General features: G+C 66.3%; 3 protein-coding genes across 4 annotated transcripts; all 3 read right to left on the bottom strand.

The window, feature by feature from the left end:
* Positions 1 to 2504: 2504 nt before the first annotated feature.
* Positions 2505 to 4899, bottom strand: C1QTNF5 (C1q and TNF related 5). The gene is made up of 3 exons (XM_053963409.1): positions 4818 to 4899; positions 3801 to 4029; positions 2505 to 3295 (listed from the first exon to the last, which is right to left on the bottom strand). The coding sequence occupies exons 2-3, from the start codon at positions 4012 to 4014 to the stop codon at positions 2778 to 2780; spliced, it is 732 nt and encodes a 243-aa protein (XP_053819384.1). The 5' UTR covers positions 4015 to 4029; positions 4818 to 4899; the 3' UTR covers positions 2505 to 2777.
* Positions 4900 to 6374: 1475 nt separating this feature from the next.
* On the bottom strand, positions 6375 to 10355 carry MFRP (membrane frizzled-related protein). The gene is made up of 13 exons (XM_053963408.1): positions 10277 to 10355; positions 10077 to 10188; positions 9751 to 9879; positions 9285 to 9440; positions 8964 to 9207; positions 8759 to 8889; positions 8505 to 8630; positions 8303 to 8379; positions 8018 to 8166; positions 7716 to 7846; positions 7260 to 7394; positions 7015 to 7142; positions 6375 to 6933 (listed from the first exon to the last, which is right to left on the bottom strand). Exons 1-13 carry the CDS (start codon positions 10328 to 10330, stop codon positions 6709 to 6711), a joined length of 1797 nt encoding a protein of 598 aa, XP_053819383.1. The 5' UTR covers positions 10331 to 10355; the 3' UTR covers positions 6375 to 6708.
* Positions 10356 to 12420: 2065 nt separating this feature from the next.
* Positions 12421 to 24630, bottom strand: USP2 (ubiquitin specific peptidase 2). 2 transcript variants are annotated; one of them, XM_053963548.1, is made up of 13 exons: positions 24559 to 24630; positions 21744 to 22513; positions 14974 to 15024; positions 14594 to 14717; positions 14231 to 14342; positions 14037 to 14147; positions 13821 to 13885; positions 13617 to 13720; positions 13457 to 13537; positions 13228 to 13306; positions 13015 to 13122; positions 12695 to 12815; positions 12421 to 12603 (listed from the first exon to the last, which is right to left on the bottom strand). In XM_053963548.1, exons 2-13 carry the CDS (start codon positions 22455 to 22457, stop codon positions 12516 to 12518), a joined length of 1758 nt encoding a protein of 585 aa, XP_053819523.1. In that variant the 5' UTR covers positions 22458 to 22513; positions 24559 to 24630; the 3' UTR covers positions 12421 to 12515. The 2 variants fall into 2 exon arrangements, with proteins under 2 accessions (XP_053819523.1, XP_053819524.1); XM_053963549.1 differs by lacking the exons at positions 21744 to 22513; positions 24559 to 24630 and adding an exon at positions 17544 to 17804.
* Between the last annotated feature and the right edge of the window lie 642 nt (positions 24631 to 25272).

Raw genomic sequence — 25272 nt, forward strand, 5'->3', positions numbered from 1 at the left:
GCCACAGCCCGGGGACAGCAGGCACGGTCTGGCTGCCAGCAGGGAGCGGGCGGGACAGCCGGGAGCGCAGATGTGGCACAGCAGGAGCGGGGAGTGATACCCGGCCGGCAGGCAGGGAGCAGGTGAGGATCGGCAGCAGAACCACGGGGGGCCTTTGGGCTGCTGCCGGCACCAGCTTGGGCTCTCATTAGTGACCCAGCACAGGGAGCCTCATCAACTGCCCGCGCACGGCAGCGATGCCGGTGCCTCGCAGCCTCAGGGGCTGGCGGGGACGCCGAGGTCACCTTGCCCAGGGATAGCGGGGTTCCCAGTGTCTCAGTGTGGGGAGACTCTCCTGCCCCTCTGCGCAGCCCATGGCAGGGTTTGACCAGCACCTCTCACCCCTGCTCGTCGGGGTGGACCTGAGTTTGGAGGAAGTGATCCTTCATCCACCTCTCCAGGACATGGGATTCTCCCAAGGACGTCCCTGAAGGAGCCGGTGTCTGCTCTCCTGAAATCCAGGCTTGTGGTCCTTTTCTTGCCCACCAAGGGTTGTCCCCTCCCCTGCCATTCCCAGGTTAAAGGTCTCCTTACCAGGTCAGCAGTCCTGAAGATGTCTGGGAGTGTTCCCTGCCCCTCATCAGCAATGAGGCCTCTGAACCTGGGCCATAGCCAAATTTTTTGGTGGAGCAGGAGCCATCCTGCTTCTGCCAGGAGTCACCAGGCCACTCTTCACCACTGGGGCATTTCCATGCTCTGACACCATAAGCCCTCTGCAGCTGCAGGGTCTCAGACATGATCCAGTTGATCTCTTTAATCTCTGGTGCCTGCTGACCTCCTCAGGTGACCTTGCAGTGCCAAGGACACGAGTGCTGCTCTGAAAAGAGGTGCTGACATTTACTTTTGTTTCTAAAAACCCACAAAGCAGCCACAAAAAACGCAAAAGAAACAACAAAACAACCCAACTGCTGCCTCTGTCAGCTGCACTCAGCACCTGTGGGCTCAGCCTGGCTCTTATATGGGCTCCTGGCTTGCCCTGGCTGAGGGATGCTGGCCCCTCCCTAACCTGGGCTCTGCTGGAACAGGGTCTCCAAGCTCTCCTAACCTGGGGCAGCTGGCAGAGCTCATCAAAAGCACCTGGAGCTTACTGGGAACTTGTCAAAGTCTCCTTCCTTTTTCCTTCTCCTTTCCTTTCCTCTTCCTCATCCTCCCTAGGCAGCAGCAGACACCCTCCCCCTGATCCCAGACAAAGTCTCCACACAGCCAAGAGCACCCCAAAGGAAGCAGAGCCCAGGAACTGCTGTGGCTGCCTGTGCTGAGCGTGCTCCCCCACATCCTGACAGGGACCAGGGAATGCTCCCAGCCCCCACACACCTCGTCCGGAAAATTCCCTTTCCTCCTCCCAGAATAGCCATCGATCTGCTCTGCGGCGTTGTTTGCCCCCTGAGCAGCTCTGCTTACAGAAAAAAAAACATCTCCAACCCAAACAGAGGCTGCAACCCGACCCCGGGGCTGTCTGGGAGGCCTGTGGGGTGGCTGCAGCAGAGCCCCTCTGCCCCCCAAAGGGGCACGAGGTGTCACCCCTGCTCCCAGCACCTCCACAGGTCGCCACGGGCTGGGGTGGGGGGGCCCGGGTAGGTTGCAGTGATGTGCCCAAGGTGCTCAGTGCCGGAGTGGGGGTTCCCCTTGGGGTGGCACCGGCCCTGTAGAGGGGCACACGGTGTCCCCAGGGCTGGTGCCAGCCTGCTGCAGCTCCTGCTGAGCAGGGACACGGGGTGTGCTCATCCCGGTGGGCGCAGCTGTAGTCCTGGAGGTCCGTCCCGCACAGATGGGGGGCAGTGGGGGATCCGGGGCAGGGGAGGGGTGGCTGTCCGGTTGTGTTCCGGGTTCCTGGGCTGGGGAACGCTGCGAGGTCCCGCTGGCACGGTCAGGAGAGGAGCCGGTCCCAGCTGGCACCCTACAGCCGGGCAGGGCAGCGTCCCAAGCCCATTAAGGGGTTCGGCCGCTGGCCAAGAGCCCCCTCCCCGGCTGGTCCCCTCAGGGACCTATTTTGGGCAAGGAATGAGGAAGCTCTTCATTCCCCTGCTAAAAATAGCGACCTTTCCCAGCGGCGGGTCACCGCTTTCACACTGGGGCAGGGGGCGGGCGCGGGGGGCTCCGCCAGCCCCGTTCGGGGACTGACGGGCCACCCCCGGACCCGTGGCTCTGCTCGCCCGGGGCAATCGACTCCCCCAGGAGTGGCCCTGACAGCATCGGGACCCTTCCATCCGGCGGGACTCGGTCCTCGGGGGGATCCGGGGTGCTGCCGCCGCGCTCCCGAGCCTTGGGGAGGTGCCGGGGGCTGTCGCAGCGCTGCGCTCATGGCTCAAGGACGCCGATGCCACCATCTAGCGGCTCTCGCTGGCCCTGCGGGGACATCCCGGCACGGTGGCCCCGGCCCGGAACCCCCGGGCAGGGCTGCGCAGCCCCCTCCGCCCTCGGGGGTCCCGCGGCACGCAGGGGCGCGCAGGCAGGCGGCACACGAGTAGCTGAGCAGCCCTTTATTGAGGGGAGGGATGGGGCAGGACCCGCGGGACGGGCTCCTGGCCACTCAGCCCGGCTTGCCCTGCCCTGGGGCTGCCCGAAATAACAGCGAGCTCTGACCCAGCGCTGCTCCAGGTGCGCTCCGCCACCCCCGCGATGGCGCAGGGGACGTTTCTGTGCCCCGAGCAGGGCAGGGGTCGCGCTGCCCCGGCTCCCACCGCGCCGGGGGCCGGGAAGGGGCACCTGCCCGGCCCCGTCCGCAGCCGAGGGCGGGCTCAGGCGAACACGGCGGAGTTTTGCCAGTAGGAGTAGACGAGGAAGCCGGTGAAGGTGCTGTCCGTCTTGACGCTGGCGTAGAAGCCGATGTAGTCCCCCACGCCCACCTGCACCCACACCTCGTCCTCGGGCTCCAGGCGGACCAGGGTGCCCCCCGAGAGCGAGGTGGGCTTGGGCCAGTTGCCGTAGTACTGGAAGAAGGAGGCGATGGAGTGGCCGTTCTTCATGATGTCGAACTGCAGGCTGGTGCGGTACACGGTGGCGTGCACGGCGAAGTAGTACAGGCCGGGCACCTCGCAGGTGAACTTGCCCGTGGCCGGGTCGTAGTGGCCCTGCTCGTTGATGAGCACCACGTCGAAGAGGATGGGCTGGTCGGCCAGGGGAGGGCTGCGGGACTCGGAGCGCTTGGCGCTGAAGGCGGAGCGAGGAGCCACGGCGCACTCGCCCTGAGCCCCCTTCTCACCGTGCAGCCCGTCCGCGCCGGGGCTGCCCACCTCCCCGCGGGGACCGGGCACTCCTGGGGCAGCAGGAGGGGACAGGGTCACCTCTAAGTCACCAGCAAAGCTCCTCCACCCCTCCTGCCCAGTCCCAGTTCCACCAATTCCCTGCCACAGCCGGGGCACTGCGTGGGGAAGCAGCACGAGTGGGGAGGGCTGGGTGTGTAATTTAGCACAGCATCAACAAATCGTTGGAGAAACCCTCGCAGGCTGGGGGAAGCCCAGCCCAGGAGCCAGGGCAGGGATGATGCAATTCCTGGTGGTCCCTCCTAAAGCAGAGCTGGAAGAGAGGGGTGGCATTGGGGACGGGGACAAATTCAGCTTCTGCTGCCTTTTACAGAATGCAGGGGCACCACAGACAGGGGCAGAGGGGTGGTGCTGGCATGGGAGGGGCGCTTCTGCAGGATTCATTCTCCACTTGGCAATTTGTGCCAGCATGCAGGACTCACCCCCTGGCATGAGGGTGCTCCCCACGGGCAGGGAATGGCAAATCCCCCTCCCCAGCTGGGATCTCTCCTTTCTTACCAGGGGGCCCCATCTCGCCCTTCTCCCCTGGCATCCCCATGGCTCCATCCCGGCCATCCCGTCCGTCTCTGCCTGGCAAACCCTGGCCCCCGTGCAGGCCCGGGGTCCCCGGGATGCCCGGCTGCCCTGAGCACAGCCCAGGGATCTTGTTGTCTTCGATCTGCAAGGACCTGGTGATGAGCCCGAGGAGGAAGAGGAGGAAGAGCTGCTTCATCTTGTCCTGGAGGGGCTGGAGGGGGGCAGAGAAGGATCACAGCTCTGGGGACCACAGTGAAGAGGGTTGGGGGCGTTTGGCAGGCAGTGCAGGGGGTCAGCAGAGGACATTCCCCCCTTCTTTTCCCTTTACCTTTTGTGCTGCTGCCCTCAGCGAGGCCCCGGTGCTGCCTGCACCTGCCACAGCATCCGCATGGCCCGTGTGCCACCACAGCATCCTGCAGCCCCGGGGCAGCTCAGGACGGCTGTGGGGCGCGGCTGTGGGGCCAGGGGCAGTGGCGGTGGCTTTGTGCGTGTGGCTGGGGGCTCTTTGGGGTGGGCACTGCCCCATCATGCCCAGCCATGGAAGAACGGGCCGGGGGATTTAGGGCTGGCAGCTGGCGAGCTGTGAGCGTGCCGGGGGTGGGGTTGTCGCCTCTGGGGGGTGCGCGGTGGGGCGGCAGCTCGGGGAGCGCGGGGCTGTGTCGTGGCCCTGCCCTTGGCAGCATCCCGGCTGCCGGCGGCTCCGCTCCACCCCCGGCTGCCGGCTGCAGCATCCCCGGCCGTGCCGGACCACCCCGCTGCCGGGACCACCCCCCTGCCCGGGCTGCCCCCAGCCCTTCCCACAGCAGCGCAACGAGGGCTGAGCCCCAGGGCCAGCGCTGGCCCCCTCCCCGTGGCCTTGACCCAGAAAAGCTGCTCTCTTCCCCCTCCACGACGGCAACAAAGAGGAAAAGGAGGAGAAAAGTGTCTCTCCTCCGCCCAGGCGCCGGAGCCAGGAAGCCAGGGAGTCCCAGCTCCCCCCGGCTGGGTATCCCCACTCACTGTGATCCCGCGGCTCCTGTCTGGGACCTCGCTGCTCGCCGCTGTGGAAGAGCTGAGGCTCTTCCTGGCCACTTGGTTCTGACGAAGGCCCGAGGAGAGGCAGCCTCTCCACCCCCCCCCCTCCTCCCCACGTCTCTCCTCCCAAACTCCAAAGGAAATCAAGGGCCTTGGGAGCCAAAAGCTACAAGACAAGGGGAAAAAGAAAAATAATCCCATGATGTCGGAAGTGCTGTAAGCAGGGGGAAGGGAGAGTGCTGCAAACAGCCCGGCCGAGGGAGAGGAGGCACAGGCTGTGAACAACCTCAGCCGGACATGGCTGGGCACCCGGGCAGCAGGGTGGAGGGGAGGAAAACAGGGAAAACAGGCAGCAGAGGGAAAGGAAACAAGATAAAGGCTGAGGGAGGGAAATCCAGCGAGGCAGAGAGAGTGACAGAAAGAAGAGGGAGCTCTCAGGGTGAGCGGGTGCCCTGACTGGCAGCAGAGCTGCGGCAGAGGGGATGGCAGAACACACACTGCCCGGCAGTGCCAGCCCCGGGAGCACGCAGGGGAAGCCGCAGGATCCAGCTGGGCGGTCCCAGCACGTCGGGCTGAGCGTGCAGGGCAGGTGGAAGCGCGGGCAGAGCAGCGCTGTGCCCGTGCCAGGAGGCAGGGCTGGCCCCGGGGACCGCGGCGGAGCTTTCGAGGCGCTCCCAGCTTGCCTTTAACTCGTTCCAGCGCCGAGTGCGTCCAAGGGACACGGTCACACGCTGGCCAGCGGGGCGGGCCTGTGGCTGGGGATGTCCCCGTGGCCGGCAGCAGCTGGGACGTGCAGGGAGAGAAGGAACCAGGTGGGCTCAAACCCCCTGAGCCGGGTGGGAGCGGCAGCTCCGTGCTGGGTACAGGGGCAGAGCGGTGCTGGCACGAGTGGCTCCTGACCCCAGTGACCCCAGCCAGGCTGGGGATTCCTCCACATGCTCAGGGCAGTGGGAAATACGATGGCACTGCTGGTTCTCTCGTCCCCGTGCCAGAGCCTGCAGTGGAGCCGGGGACGTTGCCAAATGTTCCTTCCAGACCTGGATACTCACAGCCAGGCTGGGTGGTGGCAGGGAGCCGCCTGTCTCCTCTCTCCCAAGGTGTGAATGGACTGTTGTTTTTGGCCAGCTGGACACTGGTTTGTGGCCATGGGTGTTGCCAGGCCTGTGGCTACCAGGGTGGCCTTCAGCCAGCACAGCTAGCTCAGCCAGCAGGGCCACCACTCTTGGTGGGGCAGGATCCCTTCCCTGCACCATGGGGCCACTGACTGGACCCCGTCTGAGACCCATCCATCTCCCTGGGACCCTGCAAGCCCTCAGCCCAGTGAGGGCACAGCCAGCTGCCCACTCTCTCCTGCAGTCTCCCCTGTGCCCCTCCACCCCTGCTCAGATCCCCCACCCCAGTCCCTGGCTTCCCTCCCTCCTCCCATTCCTCAGTTTCCCCTAGGATCTGGCAGCACCCACCCACAGACAGACCCCAAACGAGTCACCTGCTCCGTTGGGTTTGTCAGCTGCTCACGCTGTTTATTCTGCTGGCTTTGGGGCTGTGGGACACGGGCAGCCCTGGGCTCTTGTGCCTGCAGCCTGGCTCACCTCTGCCCAGCCCTGCTCCGTTTGGGGAGCATGAGCCCTTCCCCTCGTGCCCCTCCAGCACAAGCCTTTCCCTGTGGGATATGTCACCTGCTTTCTAGGGAAATGGAGCTGTAGGCAAGCCCGTGGCATCCAGGCACCAAGGCAAGCACTGGGCAGAGTGGCTGACCCCAGGGCAGCTGGCCCAGTGTTGGCCACCCCAACAGCTGGGTATTTACAACAGGAAGAGCAGGAGGGACATTTGGGGTGGGGAGGGTGGCTTCAGCCCCTGCTGCTCTCCTCTCGCCGGCTCAGGGCTGGAAGCACTCTACGGGGTCGTTGGAGTCGGGCAGGATGTTGCAGTTGATGGGCCAGAGGATGCCGAGGAGGCCGAGGGACTGCTGGCAGCGCAGCTCGGCCGCCAGGCACACGGCCCGGCAGGGCTGCAGCACCCCCCCGTCCGGGGTGCACTTGGGCACGAAGAGGCTGCAGATGAGCAGGCGGAGGTGCTGGTAGCACGCCAGCTCCATCAGCGTCTGCGGGACAGCGGGGACAGCGGGGTGAGCCTGGCACGGCAGGGTGAGGGCAGCCCCGCGGGCAGCCCCCGGCCCGCTCACCTGGTAGTCCTGCAGCACCTCGGCGGCCCCCTCCTGGTCCGGGATGGCCAGCCAGATGTTGGGGAAGGAGGTGGCGTTGTAGCCCAGCCCCAGGCACATCTCCACTTCCACGGGCTCGCAGACAGACCCTGCCGCAGGGAAAGGGGTTGTGCCCGCGGCAGAGCTGCCCTCCGGCTGGGCCAGCGTGTGCCCCGGGGCCAGCTGGGCTCAGGAGGGCTGGGTGGGGCACGCAGGGTGGCACTCACCGAAGGCCGGGTAGGACACCCCGGTGCAGTTCAGCTCGTCAGTGCCGTCGGGGCAGTCGTGCCAGCCGTCACACACAGACTCCAGCGCCCGGCACTCGCCATTCCCACAGGAAAACTCCGCGGGGCTGCAGGTCTCTGGAAGGGGAGGGGGCAGGGCGTGGCTAGGACTTGCTCGCTGGCCAGGGGATTTGGCAGATCCAGCTAGGGAGGATCCCAAATTCCCCGAGTTATTTGGGGGCAGCACTCAGGTCATGGATCCTGCCTCTGTGCAGGTGAGCCCTTCCAGGTCACACCCCCATGGCTGTGAGGTTATAGGGTAAATCAGGTGAGCCCAGCAGGCCCAGCTGTGGAACAAGAGCTGCTTTTTCCAGGTTTTTATCCAGCCTGGCCTTGAAGCCCCCCAAAGATGGAGGTGGCACAACCCTGGGCAGCCTGTGCCCCCACTTGGCTACCTACTCTCTGTGGCATTGCGGGCTTGGTAGGTGGCAAAGAACCCATCATCTGCAACTCCCTCGTCTGCCACGAAGAGGACGGTCATGACGTGCCGCGAGGAGGTCAGGGTGGGTGGCAGCTGGTGGCCACAGAACCTGCCGAGGTCATGGGACGAGGGATGGGGTCAGGGGGCTGACCAGCACTTCCCCAAACCATGCCTTCTGGTGGCTCCTCCCCGCCAGACAGCCCCGTGCCTCAGTTTCCCCAGGTGAGCCACGGCCCCTGTGTCGCCAGGGTGGTGCAGCAGGCCTGGGGGTGTCGGGTACCTGCCCATGAGGCTGGCGGTCCCCGTGCCCGTGCTGTCGTGCACCTCCACGAAGTCGAAGCTGCAGTCCTCGTGCGACTCCAGGCTGAAGTTGTGGAAGTGCAGGTCGATGACGTGGCCCAGGGGCACCGAGATCTGCCAGAGGCACAGCTGCGGGGCAGGGGGGCAGCCGGCAACACCCGTGAAACTGGGCAGGGGCACCCCCCAGCTCTCCCCGGGGACGGGGTTGCCTTCCTCCCTGCCCGCCCTCACCCTCACCGTGCTCCCACAGCAGCCCTTCTCTCACCTGCTGGTGCGGGTATGGCTGCGGGTGGTTCGGGGTGGACAAGTGCCCCTCCAAGGCGGTCAGCGGCCCCCCACATTCTGGAGGGACACACACACGCTCAGATTTACCCCTGCCCCTCTCCCTTCCCTCCATGTGCCCGCTCCCCGCCCATCCCCGGTGCCGCGGGGGCTGGGGGCTGCGGGCGGGGGTCTGTCCCGCCCACCTTTGTGTTTCAGGCTGCAGTTGGCCTCGTCGCTCTTGTCCCTGCAGTCGTGGAAGCCGTCGCACACGAAGCCCAGCTGGAGGCAGAGCCCCTGGTCACACAAGTGCTCGTCCCAGGCGCAGCTCTCTGCACGCAGCCACAGACACGCAGGCTGGTGGGGGGGTTCCGCCGGGCACCCTCCCCTCCCCGCTGGCTCTCCCCGCTCCCTGCCAGCGGTGAGGGGCCCTGGCAGTGCCCAGGGCCGGGGCACTCACTCTCGGCGGGGGCCACGGCGCGGTAGCGGGCGCTGAAGCCCTGGGCGCCCACGCTGCTGTCGGACACGAAGGTGACCCGCAGGCGGTTCGAGTCGGTGTTGAAGGTCGGGGGGGGCACGTTGCCACAAAACCTGGGGGCACAGCAAGGGCTGGCACCACTCGCTGCCCCCACACTGCCACGCTCCCCAGGCGTGAGGAGCCCTACCTGGTCGGGCTCCCCCGTGCTGGGGCAGGGGCTGTGCCACCGGTGCCCTGCTCTTCGTAGAGCTCCAGGCGGTCGAAGAGGCAGGAGGCCGTGCCCTCCACGCTGAACGTCTCCATCCTCAGCTGGATGGCGAGGCCGGCGCCCACCTCGATGTGCCAGATGCAGAGGGCGTTGGGGGGGTAGGGGCCGGGGTAGTTGGGGGAGCTGAAGGAGCCCTCGGGGCCCCGCAGGGTCCCTCCGCAGGCTGAACGAGGCAACAGCGTGGGCATGAGCTGGAGCAGGGCACCCCCATCCCAAAACGCTGCCCCGCTCGGGACTTACCCGGTGCAGCTGTGCGGGCCGTGGGCAGCCAGCTCCCGGTTGGGGTGGCAGCTGTTTTGGGGGCCGGGGGGTCCCTTCGGATGGGTGCAGTGGCGGTGGTGGCAGTGCCGCGGGCGGGCAGGGCCGGGGCGCTGGATGGATGTGGGGACGTCAGCTCTGTGCCCAGGGAAGAGCAGGGACTGCTCAGCCCCAGCGGGGAGGGATGGCTGCGGGGCAGGGAAGGGGCTCAGGAAACCCTCCCAGCCCCGTGTTCCCACCTTACCCACAGGTGTGCAGCTCCCAGGGGATCCCACACTGACGGGACACATCTCACGGACAGGGAAATCCCCCTTGCTCCTGTGCATGGGGGTCACCCTCTCCCCACAGCGGGCACACCCCGGGGTGTGCCCTGCGTGCCCCTGTCCCACTCTGAGCCGGTTCTGTGTCCCCCACCCCCGTCACAGCCACCTCCCGGCCCGGCACTCACGGTGGATGATGATGCCGAGCAGGAGGGCGATGAGGAAGAGCAGGATGGTGCTCATCAGAGCCACGCAGAGCCAGGTGAACTTGCAGTCGGCGCGGTACCTCCAGCCCACCTGCGCCCAGAGCTGCTGGCCTGGAGGCGAGGACAGCGGGCAGAGCGCTGCCAAGCCGTTCCCCCACCTCCCTGCACGGCGGGCTCAGCCCTCGCTGGGCACGTCCCCACCGCTCTCCCCGCGGTGCTGATGTGTCCCCAAGCAGCCCCAGAGCCCAGCACCCCGCTCCTGCAGCCCCATGGGCGGGGGGGGTGTGTACAAACCCCCAGGCTGGTACCGAGGCCGTCCCGGCGTGGTGCGGGGCCGGTGCCATCCTTGTCTGGCGGGTGCTCCGCGCTCGCTGCCGCCCGGGGCTCCTCGCCCTCAAAAACGGGGTTGCAGAACTCGGTCTGTGGGACAGCGAGCGCGGGTGGCACCCTGGGGACCCGCGGGGGGACACGCGGGGACCATCAGCAGCACCCACACCCCCAGCCCTACCTTGCTGCCGTCCAGAGCCTCGGGGCAAAGCGTGATTTCGGTGAAGTCTTTCATGGCAGCAGGCGGTTCTCGGCGCAGCCTGGCTAAAATCCTGCCCACTGCCCTGTGCCCCCCAGCCCCACCGCCCGCTCCTCCCCAGCTGCCCCCATGGGCCCCGGGGCGGCGTGGGGACCCCTGCTCCACGCTCCGGGGCGGGGGTGGTGGCAGTGCCAGCTCTACACGTGGCAGCCCAGCGCCGGAGCCCACCCGAGGGCCATGCCCGCCGCGCCGGGAGTGCGGGGAGCCCCGGCAGGCAGCAGCCCCAGTCCCCTCCGCAGGCCCCTTCCCCCTCGCCCCGTTAATCCAGCTCAGCTGAGGATGCCGAGGTCAGGCTCTGGCACGGAGAACCAGCGTCTTAAAGGGGAACGAGGGCTCGCGCCCATCCCGCCGGGAGCCCATCCCCAGGGGACCCTGCTGCTGGGGTGCCCACTCGGCACCTTGGTTTTGCAGCTGCCCGCGGCTCCTCACTGCTCCGGGCAGCGCTGAAGGGGCTGTGCTGGGGACCCCGGGCTGAGCGTGTCCCTCCTGCCCTCGCTGGGTGCCTGGGCCCTGCCACCTGCATTCCTGCTGCCCCTTAATGCCCGTCTCCTTCCCTAAGCAGGGGAGAAAGGGGCCATTGTTGAGGGGTTTTGAGGGAGGAGTGTGGGCACCGGGGAGCTCCGTGGGGCTGGGAAGGCTCCTTCTGCCACCTGCAGCCACATCTCCCTTGCTCCAGGCGAGCCCCGAGTGCTCCTGGTCCATGGGTGCTCCTGGGGCTCCACCGGTGGCAGCTCCCCACCCTCTGCCAGACCACCCAGAGACAAAACACACGCACCCAGCGCCCTGTTCAAGCTCAAATTTATTCCTGCACGAGTCTCCCTTGTATGAGACACTTCCCACCCGTCTTGCTTACACAGTAAACAAGCCACCTGCCAGGCAGCATCGCTGCCCCAGCCCAGCTCCTGCCGCGGGCAGCCCCCTTTTCCCACCTGCCCCCCCCCCGAGCCCCGCTGGGATGCCCCAGGCAGGGCAGGATGCTGGTGCCAGCGCTCAGCCCGTGCCCGCAGGGCAGCGAGGGCGAAGCCGGCCGGGTGTGGGTTGGATGGAGCTGCCTCGAGGGCTGGGATGGTGCCCGTGTCTCCTCCCGCTGCACCTCAGGCAAGGCAGGACGGGGAGGAGAATAAATTAAAGGCTAAAAAGGCCACTGGCATTTGCTAGCTGGAGGACAGAGCAGCAGGGCGAGTCCCCGGGCACCCAGGAGGGCTCCTGATCACAGGAAGAAAAAAAGCCCCGATTGCAGACGGTCCCGGAAAGCCACCGTCCTCCCCTCCCTCTCTGTGCGACCCCCGCGGCCCCCCGCTCCCCTGAATGGTTTAAGGCACCGTCGTATGAGGAGGCAGGTAAAAACCTACCCGGAGCAGCCCCGGCACAAGTCCCTGGAGAGGCAGGAAGAGGCGGGGGGGCTCCAGGTTGAAGCGAAGTCCATTATAAATACATATAAATTCCACAAAATGTTTTCCTCCCTCCTGTCCGTTGAGTCTGGGCTCAGGCTGCTTCGAGGAGTGTGTGTGGGGCAGCTGCAGGGGATGTGCTGCCACCGGAGGGCCGGAGTCCTTTGCCAGGAGGTTTGGAAGTGCCGGGAGGAGATCGGGAGCAGTTCACGAATCCTCTGGGACGGCCAAGCAGATAGAGGAGTGAAAAGAGGTCAGGAGGGATGTGTGAGGCTCTCCTGGGTGCTGTCCCAGGGGAGCAGAGGTCCTGGTTGAGTCAATGGGACAGGTGGCCCCATTCCTGTAGAGTCCCTTGCTCAGGATTTTTATTACACGCCAAAAGAAAAAAACAAAAAAAAAAAAAAAAAAAAAACAAAAAAAAAAAAAAAAAGAAAAAAAATAAAAGGAAAAAAAAAGAAAAAGAGAGGAAAAAAAAAAAAGAAAAATAAAAAAAAAAGAAAAAGAAACTAAAACCCCGAGGTAAAAACCTAATGCCAGCAATCAGAAGGCGCCTGAGCTGCCTGAGCCCTGTCCTGTCACGAGTCCCTCCTCAGTTCAGAGCTGGGTGTCCTTGCCCGGGCTCTGCTCCTGGCTGTCCCAGCCTCCCTCTGCAGCCACCTCGGGGGTGTCTCCTCTTCGCCTCCCCCTTGCTCTGGGGGCGCAGAACGCCGAACCCTGGCGGGGCCGGCTCTGAGGGGTGGCACAGGGCTTCCCCAGGGAGGCAGGGCTGGCTACATGCGGGAGGACGGGCTGGCCAGCTCGTAGAAGAGCAGGTAGGCATCGCTGCTGCGCACGTGGCTCGAGGACATGGGGGTGACGCTGCAGAGAGGGGAAGGGGAGAGCTGTGAGCAGCGGGGACGGGATGCCCTGAGCAGGGGGTCCCTGCTCGCTTGTCCCACCCCAGGCTCACCGGGAGTCGTTGAAGCTGTGCCACTCGCTGGACACAGGGCTCTTGCAGTAGGCTGTGTAGTGTCCCCCCATGGTGGTGCCCGAGTGGTTGGAGACGGCGTAGAGGTTGTAAACGGCGTGGTCTGTGGGGAGCAGGGGTGCTGCTCAGCCCTGCTGCCCCACAAAGTGCCAGCACAGTGCCCCCCACCGTGCCAGCGGCTCCAGCAGCCTGGATTCCGTGCCTCCCACCCCTCTGCCCCCCACCCGCTGGGGACACCAGGAGCCCAGGAGGCCCCAGGAGCTCAGGGCTGGGATTAGAGGCAGGCAGGGGCTGGGACTCACTGCAGCTCTGCGAGGCGAATTCCCGGAGGTCCAGGTCCTTCAGCGGGAAGTTGACGAAGGTGGTGAGTTTGCTGCTTCGTATCCTGGCCTCGGAGAAGCGCTTCAGGTCTGGAGGGTCACGTCAAGGAGCCAAAGGGACAAAGGAGAGCCTGCAATAACCCATCTCTGCCCCCCACAACAGCCCCTGTCCCCATCCCTCTGCCCCAAGGATACGAAGCACCAGGATCTTGGGGAACTTCTGGATGCTGAATTTTTTTGTGCACCTTGTCCTGGCTTTGCAGCGACAACACGTCTGTGGGAGAAAACAGCACAAGCAGGAGGGTGAGGGCACTGCCCACAGTCCTGGCAGCACAAGCACAGAGGGGAAGGGGCCCAGCCTGCCCCAGGGAGCCCCCCTGCCCCAGGGAGCCCCCCTGCCCCAGGGAGCCCCCCTGCCCCGTACCGGTTTCTCGTCCCCATCCAGCACGTCCTCTTTGGTGAAGAGCCGGAGGCAATCCATGAGCGTCACCTCCCCGTAGCCTTTCTGTGGGAGTACAGTGCTGGTTAGGGACAGGGGGTGTGGGACAGGCGGTGTGGGACGGGGATTGTTGAGGCTCCCTCACCTTGGGGATGGGCAGGGACAGGTCCCAGAAGGGGTCGAAGGCTGTGGAGCAGTAGCCACACTCGCTGCAGGTCAGAGAGCTCTTCAGCTGCCCAACGAAGAGGTCTGGTGGGGTGGGACAGAGCAGGGTGAGAGCCCTGGTTCCCCCCTCGCTCCCAGCCCAGCCCAGCCCAGCCCTGTCCTCCCTTCCCCCAGCCCTGCTCACCGCTGATGCGGCTGTCCTCCCTCTCCTGGTACCTCCTCCACATCTGCCGGCTCTTCTCGTCGTCACTGCAAGGATGGGGACACAGCAGGGCACTGAGCATGGCCTGGGGGACACCAGCCCCGCCACCCAGCTCAGAGGGACCCGTGAGGTCACTGTCCCTGGGCTGGCCTTGCGGGCAGCCAACTCTTCTGGGGCTTGTGCGGTGCCAGCACTTACGGGAGGTGATCCAGGGTGTCGGTGCTGGCCCGGGGCCGCACCAGCACACGGTTCACCTCGCTGTGCAGCCCGTCCAGCAGGAACCGCAGGAACTCCTGAGCATCCTGCTGGCTGCAAGACACGGGGCATGGCCGGTGAGAGGCTGCAGGGGGCTCAGCTCCCCCCACCAGCCTGCAGCCACCCCCCTCCCTCACTTGTAGCCGACGAAGCGTGGGGCGTATCTCTGGATCTGCGTCTTGAACTCGGAGGGGCTCACACTCTCGTTGGGGGACGAGGTCCAGAGCAGCTGAATCAGCTTTGCAAACTCTGCAGGCAGAGAGGCAGGTCAGCAGCGGAGGTGGCACGGCCATGCCCCCGTGGGGACAGCTCAGGGCCACACTCTGGGGTCTCAGGGCCTGATCCTCCACTGGCTGGGCAGCCCAAGGAGGAGCATCGAGCTCTGGGTGGGGGTCCCGCAGGGTGTGGGGTGTCACAGGGATGTGCTGCAGGAATTGCTGCAGGAATTGCTGCAGGGAAGCCCCTGCAGTTACCTGACACGAGCGCCGGCCACGAGTTACCTGACATGAGCGCCGTGCGCATGCGGCTGTTGTTGTTGAGGTCCCGCAGGTACTGGTTCTGCAGGCAGTAATCCCGCAGCTCCTTGGTGTTGCTCAGGCACTGCAGGATGGAGTTCATGAAGCACTGGGGGAGGCAGAAGAGAAAACCATGGCAACGGGAAGCAGAGGGAGGCAGGCCGCGGCAGGGGGACACCTGGGCCGGGCGGGCGCAGGACGGGGATGAAGCGGGGGAAGCTCTTCCTCAGGCAGCCCCCGTGGGGAGAGGGGCACGGGGAGCTGCCAGGGGGAGGGTGGGGTGCTGGGGGCGAGGTGAAGGGACAGGGCTCCCCCTGCCCCACCGATGTGCCCGGCGCGAGCCACAGGCCTGGGGTCACACTCACCGTGTTGCCGAGGTTCCGCAGGCCGGTCAGCCCCTGCACGGCCTTGGAGCTCTGCAGAGAGAGGGAGCAGTGCTGGGAGGGTGGCGGGCTGGCCATGCCTGTGGGCAGCCCAGCGAGGCCATGGTGCCACAGAGCTGCCCATGGCGCAGACCCTCAGGTGCGAGGAGAGGCCCCATCCCGCTGTGACATCATGGGCAGAGCCAGCACCGAGCAGCTCTCCGGGCCAAGGGCCTGGTGACAAACCATGGCCGGCCTGCCCCGTCCCGCTGGCCCAGGACTACGCACAGGGCTCAAAGTTCTCCCTGCCTGGCAATGCTTTTGCCCCATGCCCTGGATTGCAGGTCAGGCCGGCAGCCCAGGCTGCCTCCCCTGGGGACACTGAGGCATGGCAGTGCCCTGTGCCTGCCCCATGCTGCAGGAGGAGCACCGTGCCCTGTCACTGCCCGCCTGCTTCACGCCAGGTGTCCATCCCCTCCAGGACACCCTGCACAAGGGCAGCCCAGACTTTGGCACAGCTGTCTTGCAGGATAAAGTCCACCTGGGAAAGTGCAAGCCCAGCCCTGTGACAGCCAGCCCGGGGAACAGGGCTGTGTGCCCAGTGGTGCCTCCCCGGCCGCTCGCTGCCCTGGCTGTGCTGCACCTGTGCCATGGGGTGGCAATTCCAGGTGCTCCGGGTGCTCCCTCAGCCGGGAAAAGCAAAGATGGGCATGGGCAGCTGGAGGCAGGGAACCATCATCCCTCTTTGCTGGAGAGACCGAGAGCACCTAGGGGTTTGGGGGTGCCACCACCCCTCTCCCAGCATGCAGGACAGGATGCTGGTGGGGGGCACTGGTGGGAGCCCAGGGGTCCTGCTCCCAGCCCTGCATAGGGGAGCAGCAGGATGAGCCTCCCCCGAGCAGGGTGAGGGTCTGGCAGGGCCTGCAGGGACAGACTGCTGATGGTGCTCCCTCAGATGCCCAGGATTTAAGGATCCTTAGGCAAACGCCCCAGCTGCCCACCTGAGGCTTGAGGAGGAGGAGAGGAGGCGAGAGGAGGGGAGGGGGCCCAGCAGCTCCGAAATAGCAGCAGCTGGTGTGTGTGTGGGAGGTGCTGAGCACCCAGCCCTGACAGCAGCCCAAAATAACCCAGATCCAGTTACACGTGCTCCTTAGCGACGGCGCAGGCATCACCCACCGCGGCAGGGACGGGCACCAGCGGGGACCCGGCCGCCCTGCGTGGGCACACGTGGCTCTGCCGGACTGACCGGCTGCCCTCTGTGCCATCGGGTGCCCCCGCAGTGCTCAGAGCGCAGGGGTGTCCCCAGGTATGGCTGCCCATGGCTGTCAGTGCCGGGGGGTCACTGTCCAAACGTGCCAGGTGCCTTCTTGGGCTGGGGGCAGGCTCGGTTGGACACAGGGGGCCAGCAGGATGTGACAGGTCAGTGCCATGCCACGGCTGGAGGAGCTGGCCTGGCTCTGGTCCCTGAGCAGATGGCGGCAGGAGACGTGGGCCTGTGTCCCAGCAGCCTACATCCATCCCTTGGAGGATCTGAACCCCAAGGCCCTGCTCGTGTCCCCACCACTACCCCAGGGAAGGTCACGGTGCCAGGGGGGAGCAGCAACCCCCGGGAGCTGCCCCAGTGTGCCCCAGCCATCCCCACCAGGACGTGCTTGTCCAGTTGCCCTGGTTGAGCAGCTCCCGCCGTGTGCCAGCAGGGACCGGCCAGTCCTGCCCATGTGGGTGCAAACCTCCCCACAGATCCTGCATTCCCCCACAGCCAGGTGCCAGGCTGTCCTCCCAGAGCCTGGAACAACCCCAGGGGAGGGCTGGGGCTGAGGACGGGGTGTCAGCTGCTCCCCGAGCCTGGCACAAGCCCTGTGTGCACCGAGGTGTTATTTCCCCCTCTGGATTTCCCTCCCCTGGGTGACTCAACTCCAGCTAATCCCCCTCTCCCGTTCAGGGCTTTATCTAGGACACGACATGCTCAGAGGCGGTGAAGGAGAGCTGGCTCACGCGGCGCGGCTGGGGACTCCCCGAGGCTGCACCGCAGGACGGGGACAAGGGACAGCTGATGGGGACAAGGGACAAGATCCTGACCGTCCTGCCCCATCCAGGTCCACATGCCAGGAGCCTGTTGGGGCAGAGGGAGAACCAGAGCAGCCAGACTTACATAAGTGCTCAGACCTTGCCCTCCTTGCCCCTTGCTCTGCCATCCCTGCAGGAGAGATCTGTCCCGGCACTGTGGCTCTGGGGACAGCCAAGTTCGCTCCGATGGCACTGCCAAGGGGCTCAGCGTGGCCAGCAGACCCTTCCTTGTGGTGGGACACGGGGACCTGGCCAAGGTCACCGCAAGGGCAGGGCTGGGAGAGGAACCCAGGTGTCCTGACACGTGCAGTTCACCTGCTCCCTGCCACCCTGTGGGACACCGGGACACGCCGTCCCCACGGGCCGCTGGGAGGGCACCCACCCCCAGGCACCCCATCCTCGGGCACGGGGGATGGCACACGGCACTCCACGCTCCCCAGGGCGGGCAGGGGCTGCCCCCTTCTCTGCCCCCAAGCCAGGGGATGGGGGCTGCGGGCATCTCGTACCTTGGTCTTGTTGAGGACGAGCCCGACGAAGGTGGAGACCAGCAGGGACCCTGGCATGGAGGTGCGGGGCCGCAGGTCCTTGTGAAGGTCGGGGAGCGCGGGGGGCTCCTCGGGCAGCGTCACCGTGTAGGAGTCCCTCATGGTGGCCCCGGCGGGCACCGCAGGACGGCGGGGAGCAACCGCGGGCAGCGGGGTGCCAGGGGACACCGGCCGGGCTGCCCTCGCCCGGGGCCGGCTGCAGCCGGGGGCGCGGGGTCAGGCGCGGAGCCCCCCGTGCTGGGCGTGCGGGGCCGGAGCCGGTGCCGGCTGCGGGGCTGACGGCACCTGAGCGGCTCTGACATCAAATGGGTGGAGAGGCGGCAGCCGGGCTCGGTGACGGCTCGGTGACGGCTCGGTGACGGCCAGCCCCCGCGCACCGCGTGGTACAGCGCGCCGGGAGCCAGGGGGGCCCGCGAGGGGCGGCTCTGCCCCGCGGACACGCTCCGGAACACGCCCCGGGCTCCGCGGGCTGCGGGGGGCTGCGGTGCCCCCTCGGCACCTCTCACCCCGCGCTCCCGTACCCCGGCACGGTGCGCGCACCGCGGGGGCAACGGGGAACTGGGGAGAGGCGGCAGCCGGAGGAGCGCCTGCCCCCCCCCAGTGCTCCCCCCGTGCTCGCAGCTCGGCGTGCCCAGGGCTGGTGGCCCTGGCTGTCCGGCCCCGGGCACGTTGTGCTCCGGGCAGGCACTAGGCAGGGAGCGGGGCTCCCCAGCTGGGGGTTACTCGCCGAAATTGCCTTGGTAAAAGTGGGGCAGTCCCACAGCATGCGGGTGCAGGGGGTGCCTGTATCCAGAGAGGGGCTGCGGGCTGCCGGACAGGGTTGTGGGGCTCCCGGCCATGTGTCTTTCCTGCAGAGCCAATGCCAGGTTCCCAGGCAGTGACATTTTGGGGGAACCCCCCCTCTTTGGGGGATGCATTAGCGCTGAGCTCAGAGGGTATTTCAGTGCCTTTCGCTGGGGAAAAAACTCCCAGCAATTCCTACGTGGAGCAAAGACCCCGCCTGGTGTCTTCCCTCGGTAAACTGAGGCATGGCACGGGCAGGGCTCCAGCTCTTCTCCTGCAGCAAGGGCAGATGCAGAGACTGGCAGGGAGCCCGGGTGTCCTGCGTCCTAGTCCTGCGTCTCCCGCTGCTTCACCCCTCTGACCGCGGCAGGACGAGCGCCGGAGCCCTGCGCCTGCCGTGCGTGCCCAGGTGTTTCTCTGCCTGCTCAGGGAAATTTCCATGGGCAGCCAGGGCAGGCAGAGCGGTTGGGCTGCTCTGACACAGCCACAGCCTCCAACCTCACTAAGAGGGCTCTAAGCAGAGCCTCCTTTCCTCCTCTGGAGCCCCCAAAACATCCCCATCCAGAGGCAAAGGCTGCTGAATCCTGGTGGCTGCAGATGCAGCCTCCCTGTCAAGTGGAGCTCGGCACAGCCAGCGGAGGGGCTGGCTGGGGACGGAGGGAGGGGAGGGAGGAAGGGAGGGAGACTATTTTTGGCACCAGCAAAAATATCTGAGGAGGCATCTTGCAGCGTTATTCATCTGCAGGGCTCTTTTGCATCACAACAGGAGGGCTGTCGTAAGCGGGGCCTGCGCGTGCTCACACGTGTGTACATGTACACACCCCGCGCTGTGTACGGCGTACACACACGGGGACACGGTGTGCACACACACCCCACTGCCCTCCTGCAGCCTGCCTGGGTGCCCTGCCATGGCACCAGGCTGCGGCACAGCTCCCCAAAATCCAGGGCTCCTGCCACCCTTCCCGGCAGCGTGGGTGGTACCGCGGGGGCAGGATGGGCACTGCCAGCCCCGAGCGCTGTGCAGGGAGCCGGGGCAGCTCTCCCCGTGGGGATGCACCGTGCTGGCCCAGCCGGTTCCATGGCAAGAGGGCGGTTCAGCCACATCCCGTGTTGAACCCCATGCCCCGGTGACACCGAGCGCCCCGGGCCAAGGAGCGAATTCCCCTCCAGCCAGAGAGCAGCGCGCAGGCTCCGAGGGCGAGGCTGGAGCGGGAGAGAGAAGGGGACACCCGGTGGGATGGCATCACCCAGAGCAGGTCCCTGCCCTCAGCTGCCACCTCTGCAGTGCTGACCTTCTGCCATGGGCAGAGGTTGCCACAGGCCCGGTTGGCACGGCGGCGGCAGGCAGGGCCAGCCAGCACTGGCTGCGGGCCAGGGACGTCAGCTGCTCAGGATGGAACTGCGGAGAGCTGCCGGCGGGTTTGTGGGTGGCCCTGGCCTTCTGACCCTATGTACACCCGGGGTGGTTAATGGGCCGGCACAGCTCCAGTCCTGCCCCTCACCAGACTGCCCTTCCCAGGAGCCAGCACAGCCCTGCAGCTCCGCAGGCACAGCCCCCCGCTGACACCGCACCTTCACACACCTCCCTTTGCCCACGGGGTGGTAAACTGAGGCACGAAGTGATGGTGACGGTACTGACACACGGAGACACCCTCACTCCTGGCTGCAAACCCCTCAGGATGGCGGTTTCTGTGGCACAGAGGCGGGAGGCGGCGATGGAAAAAGGGATGGGAGGAGGCGTGGGGCCAGCCCCGCTGTCGCCTGGCTGCGTCAGGAGCGGGCGCTGCTGACACTGCCCTCGGGGCTGGGCAATGGGGCAGAACCGATGGCAGCTCCGGGGCTGCAGCCTGCGCTTGTTTCCGGCACCTGGCACGGCCGCAGGCACCCAAGTCTGGTTTACGATCGGGACATTTGCTTCCCGGCTTGGGAAAGGGAGGGAATAAACCACAGCAGTGGAAAATAGCGGGTGTTCCCATCAAAGCACCAAGGAAACCTAAGCCAGTGTCACTGACCTGGCCTGCCCCGGCATGGGTGTCTGTCCCAGTGCCCTTTGCCACCTTTGCCACCCATCAGCCCGGGCTGTGTTCACGTGCAGATTGTGGGCTGGGACTGGCACAGTCCCTGCTGCCCCACAGGCACCCCATGGGAGCAGGCTGGCACCCCACACAGCAGTGTGTGGGCACACCGGGTGAGGACCCTGCAGTGGCAGTGTCGGCTTTAGCGAGAGCCAGTGGCTGCAGCAGCCGCTGGATCCCCCCTTGGTGCCCCCCAGCAGGGCCTGGTGTGGGAGGGGGAGGCAGGAATTCCCTTCCACAGCACTGATCCTCCACTCCCCTGACTCCCCAGCCTGCTCCCTCACCCCAGGACTGGGGGCCAGGCATGAGGCAGGTGGGCACAGAGGGTCCCACACCACGGCAGGGCACTGCTGAAGGTGGTTCTGTGGGGGAAGGCACTGGGCAAGGGGCACAGGGAGGGGTGTGGGGGCACAGGCTTCAAAGGGAAAAATTGCTGGGGAATTCTTTTCTGCTTCCCTGCGAGCAGGACAGGACTTCTCCTCGTGGTTTGGCGGATGGCAGTGGGACAGAGACGCAGGGAAGCAAAGGGCAGGTCAGACCATGGGGGAATGAAGGGTGACTGGAAAGACAGCGGGAGACAATGCAGGCAGAGCCTGGCCAGATCTTGGAAGGAAACCTGAGTGGAAAATTACCAGGCTGCTCCCCTGCACGGGCTGCGTGTGCGCTGCCTGCTCCCGGCCCGGGCTGGGGCTCTGGGGACGCTGCAGCACCGACGGGGACGTGGGGCAGCAAGCACCTGCCACCATGTGTGGTGCTGCCCATGGGGAACCACCTGCTGCCACACAGGCTGGGGCACAGGGCCCCAAACTGGCAGCAGTGGATGGTGCCAGGGAACTGGCATCGCTGGGCACCGAGTCACTGTGGCAGAGCCAGCACCAGCCAAACCAGCTGTCCCAGCAGGATGAGTGCCCAGCCTGCTCGTGTCACCTTCCCTATCTGGGATGAGGCAGCAGGAAATCCTCGTCAGCCCCACATGGGGCCGGAGCCATCACCTGCTGTCACATGCAGCAGGCACAATCCTGGGCACAGGCTGATCCTGCCTCCTTGGGGAGCATGCCCTGCGAGCACAGCCCCTCAGAGGACACCCGCCCGCCCGCACACGGCTGCCTCAGCAGCTCCAGCCGGGACTGCTGCGCCAGCAAGGGCATCTCAGAGGGTCACACACAGAAACTGAGGCACGGAGCAGCACAGCCAGGCTCCCAGGCAGAGTGCGGGGGCCTCGGGCTCCTCAGCTCACCACAGGCACAGCCCACATCCCCCCCAAGCACAGCTCTGTCCCCCACCCCCGGGCAGCCCCGCGTACCGTGGGGTCCTGGGCGGACACGTCGCAGCGCTCATCGCTCCTCTCGCAGGGCTGGCTGGCACAGCGGGTGCCCGACGGTGGCAGGGTGGCCTGAGAGGGGCTGAGGTGGCCGGTGGAGAGGCTGCCGGGGTGGCTTTTCCTCCCGTAGCTCTCCAGGTAGCCACGGACATAGTCGGAGTGAGTGGCAGCCTGGTAGAGGCCCTGCAGGTTGCCGAGCTCCGGCCGGCCGCGGGTGCTGAGCGCGCCGGCCGCGGGCAGGTAGGCGCTGTCTGAGGTGTGCAGCCCCGAGAACTCCCGCGCCAGGTCCGAGTGGCTGATGGATTTGTGGCGGCTGAGGGGCGCTGCGGAGGGCGGGTAGCCCGTGGGGCTGCCGGGGGCGCCGGTGAAGGTGTAGCAGGCACCCGCGCTGAGCCCGGCACCGGGCGGCCGCGGCTGCGTGCGGATGTACGAGGGGCTCAGGCGGATGCTGGGGTCGGGGTACAGCCGGCCGCTGTCATAGCCACCGGTGGGGGACAGCCCCCCAGCGTGGTGGTAGCGGGGGGAGGGCAGGTAGCTGGCTTTGAAGCCGATTTTGTCGCTGTCTGCGTAGGCGGTGGACAGGGAGGATCCATAGGAGCTGTAGGAGCTGTAGCCGCTGGGCACTTTGCTGTAGGTGCTCTCGGCGTAGCGGGAGGAGTCCACGTATCGCTTCAGGGTGGAGGAGAGCTGGGACATGCTGCAGGCTGGGGCTCAGCAGGCTGGGGCTCAGCAGGCTGTCCCGGAGGCATCGGCTGCAAGGAAGAGCCCAGGGATCAGTTCCACAGGTCCTGGTCAGCACAACAGGGCACCCACCAGCTCCCACCCAGCAGCTCCTGCCTCCCCTGGAGATCCTGGGAGACAGAGGCCATCCAGGGGCTGTTGGTGACAGTGTGGCCATGGCTCCTGCCACCTTCCAGCCTTCCTGGAGAGCCTGGGACAGCAGGACCCAGCTGGCAGTGCCACCCCCATGCCCCCGGGCACCTCATACCACAGAAGGGAGCCCCAGGGCACAGCCACAGGCATCCAGCATCCCTAGAGACACAAAGGAGGCAGCAGTCACCTCTGCCCCAGCCCTGGCATCCCTGCCACACCGTCCTGTGGCTGTCCCACTCTTGGGGCTGGAGATCTATCCCCAGTGCCTCCTCCAGGTGGGAGGCAGTGCCTGGTCACAGGATGATGCTCAGGCCCAGCTCTGGCTGAGACAGGCAGGTGGGATGGGCCGATCCAGCCAGCCCAGCACCTTCCCCTGGTTACTCACAGGGAGTGCTGGCACTTCAGTGAGAGGGAAACTGAGGCAAGGTCAGCATCTGAGCAGCTTTCCTGTCTCCCTGCCATGGCTGTGCCCCGTGTGCCCCCATCAGTAACTCAAGCCCGGAGTCCTCCTGGTGAGGTGGCAGCCGTGCCCCTGCCAGCCAGGCAGAGCCAGCACTCGGTCCCCACAGAGAGCTGGTGGCTCCCGCACAGGGCAGGAGAGGAGCACACAGAGACAGGGACAGAGGCCCCCAGAGCACACACAGAGCCAACCCGGAGCAGGGACAGGGCAGCGTGGCAGCCAGCAGTCCCCAAACACGGGCTGTCAGGAGCTGCGGAGAGTTTGCCCTCAGTGCCCATGCTGGCAGCTGATGGCTGGATCCCTACCTGTGCTGGGGCTGTGGGTGGCACTGGGGCAGGCAGGCAGGACCCAGCCGAGCTCCTCTGCCCCGGCGCTGCTGGTGCTCAGCTCCCGGGGTGACTGGTGTCCCTTCCCTGGCAGGACAGTGGCTCATGTGGCTCCGAGAGTCTCCAGTCACCCGGGAGATGACCCTGATTCAAAGGCTTTTCCCAGCCCAGCCGGGGCGGGCTCTGGCCCCGCTCCAAGCCGGGAGGTGCTGGAGCCTGTGCCTGGCCCGTCCCTTGCAGCATCGAGGGTGCACCCGGGCTTGGGGACGGGCGCTGATCGCGGCACGAGGAGCCACCGCGGGTCACTGCCTGCCTGGCCCAGCGGGGACACAGCCTCCTGCTCAGAGCCCCGCAGGCTCAGCGTGGAAACGCCCCGGGAATGCTTCTAGGAGGGGGCGGTGAGAGACAGCAGCCAGCCCCCGTGGGCTCCTGGCGGGCAGCCTGGCTTTGAAGGCAGCCGGCTGCATCCCGGGCGCTGTTACTGCCCAGGGAACGGCCATCCCACCGCGGAGAGGGAAATATTTACAAGCAGCAGCGAGGTGGAGCGCACAGACCTGTTTGGGGACGGAGGCTGAAGGGTGAATAATTTGCTCCCGGGCAAGGGCGCCACAAAACACCCGGCTCTTCCCAGCCTGGCTGCGGCCGCCCTCACCAGGAGCGGGGCTCTGCCAGTCAGGATTTGACATGGACAGTGGGGAATTTCGCTCACAGGGAGTGGGACCCCAGCCAAGAGACTGGCACTCGAGTGCCAGGATGGGAGTGACGGAGCCCCTGGGCTCCCAGAGAGCACATGCCTGGCTGCCTGCCCTGCTGGGGCACGGAGCAGCCTGGCACAGGGACTGCTCCTGCTCCCCATCCTCCTCGCCAGCAGAGATGATCTTGGCTTGGGACAATGCCAGGACAGCCCCATGCCATCGTCCTCTGCCAGGTGCCCACACTCTCTCCTGGCATCAGCAGCACCAGGAGAGCACCGGTTTGGGAACAGGAGGGCAGCAGGTGCTCCTGGCAGCAGGACAGGGCTCCACAGGGCAGCACCTGCCCTGGGGATGCGGAGCAGCCGATGGAGGGATGCAGGGTCAGGAGTGGCACCGGCCCCAGCCACGGGAGCTATCCCGTTCCTTGGGAAGAGAGGCCTTACCATGGAGGAATGTCACATCTGCCAGGCTTGCCTGTGCTTCCAAGTCCCCATGTCACATCCGAGCGGACCCCAGGGCGGCGGGAGAGCGGAGCGTGCCAGGAGCCAGAGGAGCTGAGGGGGTGTGAGAAAACCCGGGTTCCTCCCAGCGCTTCCTGGGCTGCCTGGCCCCTCCCTACCCGTCATTGTGCTGAGCTTTCCTGATGCCTGGCAAAGCCCTGGGGCCGGCACGGCTGAGTCAGGCCTCCTGCACCCTCATCATCCTCCCGGGGTGTCAGGGGAAGCTGAGGCACAGGAATGTCCGGTCTGGGCTCACGGGGCCAGGCAGGAGCGGTGCCACCACATGGGAGTGGGACACCATGGGGCTGCTCGGGGTGCTGGGGAGTCCTGCCCTGGCCCTCCCTGGGAATCTCAGCTCAAAGAGAGGAGGCAAAACCTTCACTCTGGAGGCAGAGAAGCAGAGCCCTGCTCTGTCCCCGGCTGCTGTCCTGCCCGTGCCCAGTGCAGGTGTCCCCTCTGTCCTGCCCGTGCCTGGTGGCAGCTGTCCCCCTCGGTGGCACGGAGCCCCAGAGCGGACTCAGCTCAGCTTACACAGCGCTGGCTCCATCCAAGGTGTCACAGCACAGCTGCTTCTCGCTTACGCAGGCTGGGAGCTGTGTCCCCTGAGACAAAATGTCCCAGCCTGGAGGTTACGTGGGAGCTCTCGGGACTCTGCCG

This window comes from Vidua chalybeata, chromosome 23 (genome assembly GCF_026979565.1).
Source record: "Vidua chalybeata isolate OUT-0048 chromosome 23, bVidCha1 merged haplotype, whole genome shotgun sequence".
In the NCBI taxonomy this organism is placed as follows: Eukaryota; Metazoa; Chordata; class Aves; order Passeriformes; family Viduidae; genus Vidua; species Vidua chalybeata.